The following is a 13,313-nucleotide window of genomic DNA, read 5'->3' on the forward strand; positions in this document are numbered from 1 at the left end:
AACGGAAAGATGCCGTTTTCCCATCATTTTCTGCAGGCATTTCGTCGGAAATGTTCAGGCGAAAAAACTTCGCCGGATTTCATTTTCCGACGCGCGAATTACCCTCGGATCATTTTTCGTCAGAAAAAGAAAAATTTCGGCATTTTTCTATTGTTACTGGCGAATTTGGTCCACTGATAACAAATCATTTTCAGCTTATAAAATGCTTAATTTATTTGAATGGCATTATATATGGGACCATTGCTAGTTTGGATTAAGCTTTAATTAACTTGAACTTGAATAAACTCATTTAAATTTTAAGTTTTTTATTATTAAGACTATTATGAATCAAAACTCGAAACTAAAATTTCTTAATTGATAATAAAAACTTTCGACCAAGAGATCAACATGAGCTGTATATTCAAGATTTAAGTGACCAAGGCTAACAATGAAGTCAAATCGAAAATAATATAGCTACAACTTTATGGATTCTCAGCCTGCAAATTGATCAGATGATTACAAAATTGTCCACCACCCTTCTTTTTTTTTCTTTAAAGTCTTATCATGCATAAAATCCTATCTGATGACGCCACTGACTTAGACTGGTTTTATGCTTATCTTTCCACGTGGCATTTGTCAATTAGTTATTCAATAGGGTCCACAGCTATATTGGGTCCCACTCTCTCCCTCTTTTGTACATATTCTTGTATGTCCATTGTCCATCAGCTTTTGCTTTGGTGATTGGGTATTTGAATCCCATGGAATGGAAGTAGGTAATGGCTTCCAAGATGGCCAGCTAACTATTTCATGGTGAAGTTGTCTTATCAATCGTTTTAAATTTTGTTTTATATTGAAAAGGATCATCATGCGTGTTCTTATGGATGATGAGTGGACTGCATAATTAGCTAAACATCAAGATTAGTGTTGATGTACATGTTAATATGTATTATAGTACTGGTAGAATAAGAATTTCAAGGGAGAGGAAGGAAATCAAAAAAAAATCTTCTTGCTAGTAATGCAAGAAGCTAGACAATAACTTTAAAAAATATATATTATAAGAGTTAATGCATAAATTTGATGTAAGAGAGATTTGAATTCAGAATCTTGATAGATTTATTATCAATCATGCTATTGATATTTAGATTTTAAAAAAACTACAGATATTTTTTACATAAAGTGGTCTAGCTAACTATCTTTGTAACTTTAGCATCAAGTTGTTCCCAAAGTTTTCTATTATCAACCACCACTACTTTAGAATCCGAAATCAAAATCTCTCTCTCTCTCTCTCTCAAATATAATTCTCTCTATAAAAGGCCTTCCCCTTTTTAAGACATAAATTTTATACCCAGAGAGAAGAAAGAAGAGGTAAGAGCTCTCTTTGCAAAACAAAAATAAACTCTTGAGGGTTTTGTATCTTATACAATTATATATTTTTCTTATTAAATTGCAGTGTCACCTTTGAGGCACAAACCAATCAATAATGGTTGAGGTAACAGGCCATATTGCTTTAGAATTCCCCAATTTAGAAAATAAATCATTGTTCTACTCCCATGAAGACCTTTTTGTTTTAACTCATTTGCTCATCAATTAGTTTCTTTGATAGAAATTAATTTTTTTCATGATTTGTGTATTTTTGACATCAATTAATCAGATTATTTAATCTGAGTTTCTTTTTTCTCTTATTATGCATAATTTTTATTTAAAGAAACAAAAGGAAGAGGGAGAAAGTAAGAATGAGGTGAAGGAGAAGAAGAAAAAGGAAGAAGAGCCACAGGAGATTGTTCTCAAGGTTGATATGCACTGTGAAGGATGTGCTAGGAAAGTCGCCAAGTCTTTGAGAGGGATTGAAGGTTCTTTATTTCCCTATTTAATTTCATATTTTTTCTTACTCATATAAAATGATGCAAAGGTAATTAGAAAGCGTATTAATTAAGTTATTTTATGCTTATCAACAAACCTTGTTTAGTTTATGATAAGATTATAGTGCCTAAAATGATAATATGCTTATATGATAAAGAAGTATTAGCAACCTTTATTGCTTTTGAAAAGAAAAGCATGAAAATATGAGAAAAATAGTTAAAATGTTAAAATGAATTCATGGCATGATGAATTATAAGATTTTCTTATGATAGAGCTTTTGAAATGATTTTAAAATAATTTTCACTACCTCTAACTTTCACATTCTTTCAGCATCATCTTTATATATTATGTCAAATAAAGATGCAATACTAATAAATCAAGTTTTCGCAGCACTTTGCAGCGTTTTAAACACCTAATATATATATCAATATCCTATTATCTATTGTTGCACCTTTCATATATGATAAATCCTAACAATAATATTAAAAATGATTCTAATTTTTGTGATGTAAAAAGCATTACTCTAAGTAGTAGTATTGCAAATATTTAGGAGGAATTAAGTGACTCTCCCAGAGGCAGAGGGTCTTATTACTCCATAAAATTATCTTGTTATTTAAGAAGAATTGTCTTGTATTCTGAGCTAAGATGTTAGGAACCATGAAAGCCTCCTTCCCTTTCGAATCAACCATAATTAATTCGCTTCATCAAATGCAAAATTACAGGAGTTGAGGAAGTAAAGATAGATAGCAAGGCAAGAATGGTGGTGGTGAAGGGAAAAACTGCAGATCCACTTAAAGTATGTGAGAGAGTTCAGAAAAAGACTAGAAGGAAGGTGGAGATAATTTCTCCTCTCCCCAAACCACCAGCGGAGGAGAAGAAGGAAGAGGCCAAAGAGGCACCACCCGAGGAGAAGAAAGAGGAGGTAGTTCAAATGTATGTTTTCTTAATGTTTTAAAATTACAAAATAAAAATACCAGTTGAATAGATTTATAAGGTGATTATTTTATTTTTTTTCTCAGCCAATTTTCTCCTTTAGAATTGTGTTGGTGCAATCTTTTATGCTTATGTGTTGAACCGCAAGAACCTGAGCGAGAGCGGAAAGACAGAACAGAGAACAAGAAATGGACAAGAGGAAATGAATCTTGTTATTACTCATCATGGTTACATTAGTATAAATAGCAGTTTATCATAGCAGACTGTACACGTGTAGCTAGGTAATTGGTGTGCAGTAATAATATGAATCAGCTAATCTAATTGAAATGCTTAAGGCTCTAATATTATGGAATTCATTATTTCTCATAATTTGTTTATGTCTGTCTTCAAAAAACAGCCAAAGCCAATTACTGTAACTTTAAAGGTTAGGATGCACTGTGAAGCATGCGCCCAAGTTTTGCAGAAGAGGATAAAGAAGATAAATGGTATGTTATTGTGCTCTGAATAATCATGCAGAGCTCTTAATTTGCCTTCAATTGTACTATTGATCTGAATTTTCTTATTATAATCTCAGGTGTAGAATCAGTGGAGACAGATTTTGTAAATGAGCAGGTGACAGTCAAAGGATTTGTGGATCCAACAAGTTTGATCGAGGATGTATATCGAAGAACAAAAAAACAAGCTTCAATAGTCCCAATGGAAGAAAAGAAAGAAGAAGAGAATAAACCTTCAGAGGAAAAGAAGGAAGAGAAGTCTGAAGAGGAGAAGAAAGAAGAAACAAAGGAAGAGGATGATGGTAAATTCAATGCCAAAAAACTTGAATATTTGCCCCCAAAGTTGTTCTTGGAATATGCCTATGCTTACCCACCTGAAATATTCAGTGATGAGAATCCGAATGCTTGCTGTATTGTGTAATTATTAGTGACTTAGAGAGCATAAAGACATCAGATATATATGTATGAATGGTTATGCATAATATTGTGGCTTTAGAGCTTTGAACTTCATTATCCTTTTTATATGTTAATAAATAATATGAAGTTTGTGTTGAGGCATATGAGAATATTGAGTTTAATTTTTTAGATGGTTGAAAGATATAATATTATAGAAATGGAAATTAATTGGCATTCATTAATTTATAGTTTTTTTTTTAAGATGAAGTTGACAATCATGAATAATTTTAATTATTTGATTATATACTCCCTAATATATAATGTGCTTGGTTTGAAGAAATTGGAGCAATATTGCAAATGCATTTACTTGATTGTTTTAATAATGTGTTTGATTAAAAGATGGGCAATTAATTGGATTAACTAAAAAATATATATATGAATAAATAATTTTTCATTAGCAATTTCTTAATCAACCTTAATGACAAATACGAAGAAAGATTAATAAGATCATCATTATGCTTTATGCCTTCACACAAACCTAAAAAGAAAAGTATTTTCACTCAAACAAATAAATATGTAAAACATTTTTTTATTGCTTCTTAAAATAATTTTTTAATTCAAATATTAAAGTTTTTATTAAAAAAATACTTTAAAAAACAATAAAAATACATGCCAGGCATGTTGTCGCCCATTCTTATTTTTAAAGTAAAAAAAACATACCTATTTTTCTTTCTAAAAAAGTAAAGAATAATTTTTAAAACTATTATGTTTTAACAAATAGAATAATAATATTTTATTTCTCACAAAAAAATTTCTAAAAGTTAAAAAAATCATTCCAAATGAACACAAACAGCATTTCCTATAAATTTCATCGGTTCATCCATTGGAGAAATTATTCTGTGCGGAGACCGGACAGAGAACGTCGTCCAAAGACCAATTAAAATACGTCATGTTAGCGGTACTAAGTGGCAGTAAGCAATATCAAGCTGCGATACCAAACAAAGGGGTGACGTGACACATTCTGATTGGTCTTTAGACGGCATTCGACGTCTGCACAGAATAATTAATTCATCCATTGAGTGATGTCCAACACATCAAAGAAAAAAGTAGCATCAGTAGTTTCAGACCTGAGAGCTTTTCTTGCATCAACGAAAGAAGGCAACAACGAACGTATCCATATAAAACTATCAGATCCATCGTTATACTTTACACTTGAAAATTTTGAATTCGAATGATTTTACATTGAGAAACTTAGGCGCATTCCTCCAGGGCTTTGATTGTTTTACTCAATAGTAGATGAATTTTAAGGGTTACAATAGGCACTACTGCTCCACTGGCCATAGCTTCCTAGCATTTTGCAGAAAGAGGCCTTAAGCGCGAACAGCAAAGCTATATTCTATATGTAAATAAACAATTGAAAATTGGAAGCCATGGCGTCTTTATAAGTTTATCTGGTCTCCACAGACGATGATAATGACGACTTTGAGTTTGCCGTACCATCTCTATCGGTTTGATTAAGCTCTACTTTTGATTTCTGAAATTAAAAAAAAAAAAAATACAGCTTAGGGATGAATTTAAGATAAACAAAAAATGCCATTCTGTATGTATAAGATGTATAGATTTGTTAGAAGAACAAAAATGAGATGTAATCATAAGAAATCATAGAAGATATAAAGATTTTAAGTGATTTGGGGATTGATCCCCTTATATCCAACGATGTGTTGAATTCCCCATTTTTGTTATTATATATATAATTACATGGGGTAGTGTGCCATTTAAATGTTAGAGAATTATAACTAAAAAAAACAATCTCATATGGAATTTTTTTCAAATCTGATTAGCCTTAATTTGGAAGGCTTTGATGGCTCATCAATTGATTAGGGAGTTGATTATTTTCCTAATTAAATTGATTTGATTGGAGATTTGATTGATGCATTAATTAGGATATTTGATTGATGCATTAATTAGGAGAATTATTATGAAAGATTTAATTAACATGATTGGAAAATCTAATTGACATGATAAAATTTTGTCATATTATAGCATTAATAATTAAATTTTCCCTTGTAGCTTTGTTTCAAATCATTTGCTCCTCATGAACGTAGCCATTTTTGTCGAACCACGTAAATCACTGTGTTGTTTGTGTTATGTGATTTTTTATTTTTATTTCCACTGTGTTTATTCCACAGCAATTGGTATCAGAGCCGGATTTAGGTGAGATTTTCGATAGCATTTTGAAGAACGGGAATCTTTGAAACTTCATCTGGTCATATCGAGCAAGCAAAGGCTATTGATTTTTGTTCTGGATTGCTGCTAAGCCGGATTGGTGCAATTTCAGTGTCGTAAGGCAACTGTAATTTGTGGAGGCATTGAAATCCGGTGGAGTCATAGATACATCCACCTCAACGATGGAGAAGATGTTGATTCATCAGGTGGTTACACATCCCGTTAAAACTGATATGACAAATTTTGAATATAAAAGAAACTCTAGCATATGGCGATGTGAGGTGATGAATGCGCTGTGCTCTTTGAGTATTTAGGAAGTTCTGGAGAGCGGTGAACGTCCTAAAGATATTTCAGAGAGATTGGCTAAAGATGAATCAGAGCACTTGTGGCTTGATAAAAAATTAGGATATCGAGTATGGAATGATGATTGAGACTTTTGCGGTGAAATTGTGGAAGATTTTGGAGAATAAGTACCTACGAAGAGCTTCGACAATCGTCTTAATATGAAACAACGGCTCTACATACTTCAAATGAGACATTATATTACAATTGATGAGCATTTGAATGACTTCACAAAGTTGTTGGCAGATCTTTTGAATTTGGATAAGGAGGTTAAAGATGAAGATAAGGCGATTTGTCTATTGAATTCGCTCCCAGATGAGTATGAAAACTTCAAGATGACACTCATTCAAGAATGAGGTTTTAAACTATAGTAAATGACTACTACATTGTTGAATCACGAGTTCCGGTGTCGGGACAAGTAATCTAAAAAGTTGAATTTGGACGAGGCTCTCACACTTCAACGTGGAAGATCTAAAAAGCAAAAGAATAAAAATGAAAGCAGCAGCAAACAGGGCAAGTCTCGTGGGCACAGTCTTGGGAAGAATCAGTGTGCTTTCTGCTTATAGATTAGTCATTGGAAGAAAGATAGTCTGATGCTGAAGGACAAGAAAAAGGGAGTTTCCACTGAGGCTAAGGAAAACCTTAGAGTGGAGGAGCGTGATGAAGATTTAGATGCATCAGTATCTACATTTTCTCATAATTTGTATTCAGATGGTTCATGTTGGATTTTAGATATTGATGTGACCTATCACATATGTCCATTAGAGAGTGGTTTAGTACCTAAAGGGAGCTTGATAATGGTGTTGTGACCACATGAAATGATCAGACTTATCGTACAGTTGATGTAGGGAGCATCTTCATTAGAATGCTGACTACTGTGAAACATGTTCTAGATTTTAGAAAGATTCTTTACTGTCTGTTATGGCTTTAGAGACAAAGGGCTACTACAAGATAGTTATTGAGGTAGGAGTTCTGAAGATATATTATTGTACGATAACTTTTCTGAAGGGAGTTCGTCACCACAATCTTTATTATCTTCAGAGAAAAACTATAATTAGAACAATTGTTGTTGCTAGTAATTCATCTGATGCTAGTACATTGTGGCATATGCAGTTAGCTCATATTAGAGAGGCTACTCTTATGGCTTTGGTGAAGCAAGGAATGATCAAAGGAGCAAACACCTATAAACTCAATCTCTATGAACATTGTGTGTCTGGCAAGAAGACAAGTGTATCCGTTGGTACTGTCATCTACAATACATAGGGTATCCTTGAGTATGTTCACACAGATGTCTGAGGCCTAATGAAGATAACATCATTAGGCGGGCGACGAAACTTTGTCTCTTTTATTGATAATTACTCCAAATATATTTGGGTGTATGCCATGAGACGCAAGAACTAAGTGCTGGAGATTTTCAAAACTTGGAAGAAGTGGATTGAGACTCAGACTGGCAAAAGTATATGGTGTATCAGATCAAATAATATGGGCGAATACACTTCGAATGCATTCTTGCAAGTGTCAGAGATCTGGGATAGAGCATCACTTGACTGTTAGAGAGATACCACAGCAGAACAAGGCGACGGAGAGGATGAACCGGACTTTGGTAGATAAAGTTCGATTTATGTTATCCAATGCTGGGTTGGATAGAATCTATTGGGCTGAGGAGATAGACTATACCTATCACTTGGTGAACCATCAACCTTTTACAACTATTGAGAAAAAGACCCCAAAGGAGATGCAGTCAAGGCATTCTGCTAGAATTTTGAAACAATTGAAAGTATTTGGGTGTCCAGCTTACTATTATCATCAGAATTATAAAATGGAATCAAGAGCAAAGAAGGCGATCTTTATTAGCTTCAGACGTGAAGTCAATGGCTTCAAACTCTATGATCCAACAGAGAAAAAAAATGTGTCATTAGCAGGGATGTTACTTTTAACGAGGCAAGCATGTTAAAGCCTTAGGACTCGAAGCAGGTCGAGAGTTCTATTAGGATTATATATGCAATGTAGAAATTGGAGTTTGATGCAACTCCATTTGTTCCATAAAAGCTTATCATTTCTACTCAGGTACTTGATTCAATTACATATCAGGAAGTAGAAGATGATGTTGAGGATGAGATTCTTGCTTAAGAATCTATTGTGAGGAATAGAACCATGCACCAGAATAGCCCAAAACTAGTTTGGTTGAGGGATCACATTGCATTTGCACTTTCAACCACGGAGGCTGAAGTTCATATTCACTATAAGGAAGCAATGGACAGTCTTAATGGTGATCTTTGAAAGAGAGTTATGGATAAAGAGATAGAGTCTCTTTAGAAGAATGCTACTTGGAAGTTGATAAATATTCCTCCAGAAAGAAAATCTATTAGATACAAATGGGTGTGTGCAAAGAATGATCTAATGGAGCTGATGTGTGGTACAAGGCTAGGTTGGTGGCAAAATGCTCTGTGCAATGGGAAGGGATTGCTTATGATGATGTGTTCTCCCCAGTGGTTAAGTATCCCTCGACCCGTGTTTACTTGGCACTTGTGGATTGTAGCATAATATGGTATAATTTTGGAGCAGCTCGATGTGAAGATTGCATTCATACACGGAGAATCGCAGGATGAGATCCGCATGTTACAGCCGTCTGGATATGGAGCCTCAAAAGACTTGATTTGCAGATTGGACAAGCCTTTAATTGGAGTAGTGAGCAAGTTCACCTACTGTAGGAGTTTGGTGACCAATGACTAGCAGTGGATGGCGATAGGGGGTGGCGGGCAACAGCCCAAATTGCAATGGCAAATAATTTATAATGCATTTGGAACTCGACCAAAAATATAACAATTTTCAAATACACCAAAAATTGAAATATATGGTGATTTTCAAATGCTTCAAAAATTTACTCTACATTTTTTTTACTTGAAATCAAACACTAATATTTTTAAAATCCTTGCATTTGGAATACTTTAGCCCCTAAGTCAGCCACCACTAAGACTTCTCACAGAACTAAAGTCATCATAATTATCATGATCACTAGCTTTCTACCAATAATCTGGGGTCAAGTTAATAAATGCCCATTTTCTCATAGATCTTAAATGGAAAATTAAAAAATATTAAAGAAAAAGAAGCTAGAAATGCTACACTGAGCTGCAATGATTTAAAAAGATTTGAAGGGTTTGGGATGCAGGCAAAAACGTCAAAGCTATTGTCTCATCCATCTCATATCAGCTTTATAGATTATATTTCTCCATGATTCTTAACCACGACACATACTCTCTCAAGTTTTTCATCGCAATTAAAATTGTTACTTCAGTAACAAAACTGATTCAGAGTTACACAACCATAACAATAAATTACTAAAATCATTGAATCACCTGCTGAAGGTTTAGAGTGAAAAAAAGACTAAGCAGAAGGAGAAACATTGAATAAACTTTATAATAGAGGCTGACCCAAGTTTAGTATTCACATATCATGTGGAATATTGAGAAGAAAATAAATCAGCAAAAAAAAAAAAAAAGAAGTAGCCATTCTTTCCCAAACTTGTGAAAAGAAAAGAAATAAAATGAGGTGGCCTGCATTGTTACATCTTGAATTAGAAGAGGGTGGTCGGATAAAGGAAGGAAGAGATCACCGACCTGGTCCGAACAAAGAGCAAATCTTGATATACTTCTAAGATGTTAAACTTCTAAGAGAAAAGGGGTGCAAGGATGAACAAAATCCCACATCATAAGCGGGAAATTAACTAGGAGAAGCTGCTAGCCGGAAAGCCAAGTTTGAAAAGTTAGTGAGGGGCCATAGTTTTTAGACTTGCATTGAGGATGTCGTTGAGGCATAATCTAAGACAATGATAGTCATTCTAGAGGGTGCTAGTTACAATCCGGTTGACAAGCTGAGAGGTTGTTAGGAAGTTAGCAACCTAAACAAGTATTTCTTATTAGAAATTCTCTAGAGATGGGTGCATCTTTCTAGGGCATGGTCTCAGGTCAAGTTACTGACTTCAATCAGTCTTCGGGAAGCACTTCAAGGTGATCCCTATTCTTTGAGGCTCTCAGCAAGTCAACTGCTTTCAATGTGTATACTTCTGAGTTCCGACATTATTTGAAAAAGTTCATGTAAAAGCCCATCGTACCTCCCGCCCACTTTTATTGTTTTGCAGCAACATAAAAAATCTCTCACACCTATCTAAATATTGTACCCCTCTCATGGTTTTTTATCCACTCTAAAGTAAAGAGAACTTGCAACAATTTCTAAGTAGGCGTGAAAAAAGGAATTTGAGTTTGCAAGATACATTAATAATCTTAAGTTGAACCTCATCCATTTTTTGATAATTCATACATCTTTCATTGTTTGATGTTTTACCAATATCAATTTACATGTTCTCTTTGCACCACCGAAGTTGCAAACTATTCTGTCAAAACCGGGTCACGGGTCGGGTTCGGGTTCAACCTGAAATTGACCCGACACTGTTCAACCCGACCCGTTTTTGCAAACGGGTTGGTTTTCCGAACCCGAACCCGACCCGCTTCGGGTCCGGTTCAACCCGATTCGGGTATATTTTATTAATTTTTTTATTTAATTCAATTTATTTAAATCTAAATCAAATTAAGGTAAGATTTACTTCAATTAATTTAAAATAAATCAAGATTAATTTAATTTGGGCAATAATACTTATAATTTTTTGAAATATCATTTACTTATTTCATAAAAATCCATTAAAACCCTCCTAAATTAATTAAAACAGGTCAAATCGGGTTGATTTCGGGTTTCCAGGTCAACCCGAACCCAACCCGGTTTTACAAATGGGTCGAAATCCCTAACCCGAACACGACCCGATTCGGGTTCGGGTCCGAAATTTTTGGGTCAGGTTCGGGTCAGATTTTCGGGTCGGGTCAAATATTGACACCCCTACTATTCACACCCTCAAGCTCTATCATCACCAAGGATACTTGTCATTGTCTCTTCATCCTAGTTGCTTTAGTCCCGCATCATCCAAAATATCATCTACAATGATCAACTTGCCATGAAATTCAAAGCCAAGATGAAACCGCTCATTATCTTGCCTCACTTAACATGCACACAAACGCACCCGCCCACCTACCCATATTGGTATCATAATCTCAAAGATATCATCAACTCAAATATATCATCAAAGGAATGGCTGACTCTCTGCAATGTTTAATGAACTTGCAACAATTGAAATCTAAAATAAAGAAAGTTAAAGATAACACAACTTAATTTATTACAATGCCACAACTCAAAATAGTTGCTAGAATATTTGCACCTGCTATTCTGCTTTAAAACCACATTACACTAGAATACAGGAAATCATATTTGTCGTAAATGTGTTGTTACTTCACTTAAGATTAGTTGTAATTTAATACCCTCCAACTACATCCCAACATCCACCCTAATCCTCTTCTAGAGACAAATGCTTGCTCATTAATTCCTCCCACAACTGCCTTTGTCAAACTAGCACGTTCGATGAATACTTAACTAATAACTTTTAAGAATTCAATCATCACATACCTTTTCTGTGAAATGGAAGAACTTAGTAGCAGCTAAAAGGGAAACGAAAGAACATAAGAGGCAAGTATAGAACCATAACTCCAGATCCGAAATAATTAATTAAAGGAATAAGCCACATCGGCTAAACTACCTTGGACTTGCGAGGCGGCGGTTCAAGATCGACCATCCTCATGGACATCCGGGCGATTTCGGTTACTGCTGCGTCCCGCACTTGTCCGTCATCGCTGACAAGGTCCTCATATGCGGCCTCAAAGGCGTCCTGCCAGAAACGCGGTAATCGAATCCGCTGGCTGTGCGTGTACACGTCCCACATATGCCTCACAACCTTCTCCCTCTCCTCCACTTCCTGCAAACCCGGCAATCCATTCAGATAGAGAGATCGAAATACAGTAGAGTAATCAAATAAAAGTTGAGGATAGCTAGGGTTAGGATAGAACCAGCACGTCAAGATCTTCCTGGGATAATGAATCACCGGAGATTCCGTTGAGGTTTCCGGCGGACCACTTCAGCGTGACAGTGCCGGCGAGCATAGACCAGAAGGCGAGGAGAAGAATGGCAGCGAGGGCCCAGAACTTATACCGGCTCCGATAGAAGAGTCCCGCTTCCGTGGCGGTCTTTCCGGCGGCGGAAGTAGCCGCCGACGCGTGGATTAGATTCCACTCCATCTCCTCAGGGAAATGGAGACCGCGTGGAGTGACTAGTGAGGTAAGTCTCGCGTTTCTCCTTTATTCACAAAAATACCAAGATAATTTTTTGATAGAAAATATTTTATTACTAATTTAGTTATTTTTTTTTGCCAATTCCCTTGCACAGTAAAGTTGCGGTTTGTGAGCATTTTTTGGTTACAAATATCTCGTGTAAATAGCTACTAAAGCTTTATTGGGACAATTTATTTATTATTTTTAATAAATTTTTAATAAAAAACTTTTATTCTAAAAAAATTATTTCAAAAAACAATAAAAATTAATCCCAAATATTCAAAATACTTCTTTATCCTTTTATTTTTAAGATCACAATTATATATATCTGAATGAATTTTTTTCTGAAACAATTTAAAAAAAATATTTTTTTTCATAACTTTTTTATTTTTTATAAAAAGATACAACAATTTTAAACAAATTTAAAATATTTTATCTTCTTCGTATGAATTTATGATATATTTAAATGATTACTTAGGTACCCTTAAAAAATAAGAGTTTAAATAATAGTGAATATTGGGACAATGGATATTAAGTTATTTTATCTATATAATTATTACAAATGTCCTTTGTTATCTTCAAAGGAAAGTATTTTTAAGTTAGTTTATATAGCTCATTTTAGTCAGTTGGTTGAAAGCTTAGGCTACCAACCAAGAGATCTTAATTTTGAGACCTGTGTATGAGACGTGTATGTAAATCTATCTTAATTGATCTAAAATATCCCAAAAAAGGAGAGTATTTTGTACATACACATCAATCAAATTAATGTGTGCTAAAAATTGAGTTATATAGATTGATTATGATCATTTTAACTTTGGCAATCTCAAATAAACAAGTAATCAAATAAATGAAGAGCATGGCTTATTCTTTTTTAATG

General features: G+C 34.4%; 2 protein-coding genes across 3 annotated transcripts; one reads left to right on the forward strand and one right to left on the reverse strand.

The window, feature by feature from the left end:
- The first annotated feature begins 1,379 nt into the window (after positions 1-1,379).
- LOC110105180 (heavy metal-associated isoprenylated plant protein 7-like) lies at positions 1,380-3,826 on the forward strand. Of its 2 annotated transcripts, none has more exons than XM_028697230.1 (5): positions 1,380-1,468; positions 1,685-1,829; positions 2,562-2,761; positions 3,197-3,257; positions 3,347-3,826. In XM_028697230.1, exons 1-5 carry the CDS (start codon positions 1,460-1,462, stop codon positions 3,685-3,687), a joined length of 756 nt encoding a protein of 251 aa, XP_028553063.1. In that variant the 5' UTR covers positions 1,380-1,459; the 3' UTR covers positions 3,688-3,826. The 2 variants fall into 2 exon arrangements, with proteins under 2 accessions (XP_028553063.1, XP_028553062.1); XM_028697229.1 differs by having other exon boundaries at positions 1,381-1,468; positions 3,170-3,257.
- A 976-nt stretch (positions 3,827-4,802) lies between these two features.
- On the reverse strand, positions 4,803-12,445 carry LOC110105192. The gene is made up of 3 exons (XM_020834583.2): positions 12,176-12,445; positions 11,869-12,084; positions 4,803-5,196 (listed from the first exon to the last, which is right to left on the reverse strand). Exons 1-3 carry the CDS (start codon positions 12,401-12,403, stop codon positions 5,110-5,112), a joined length of 531 nt encoding a protein of 176 aa, XP_020690242.1. The 5' UTR covers positions 12,404-12,445; the 3' UTR covers positions 4,803-5,109.
- Between the last annotated feature and the right edge of the window lie 868 nt (positions 12,446-13,313).

This window comes from Dendrobium catenatum, unplaced genomic scaffold (assembly GCF_001605985.2).
Source record: "Dendrobium catenatum unplaced genomic scaffold, ASM160598v2 fragScaff_scaffold_905, whole genome shotgun sequence".
NCBI classification, from domain to species: Eukaryota; Viridiplantae; Streptophyta; class Magnoliopsida; order Asparagales; family Orchidaceae; genus Dendrobium; species Dendrobium catenatum.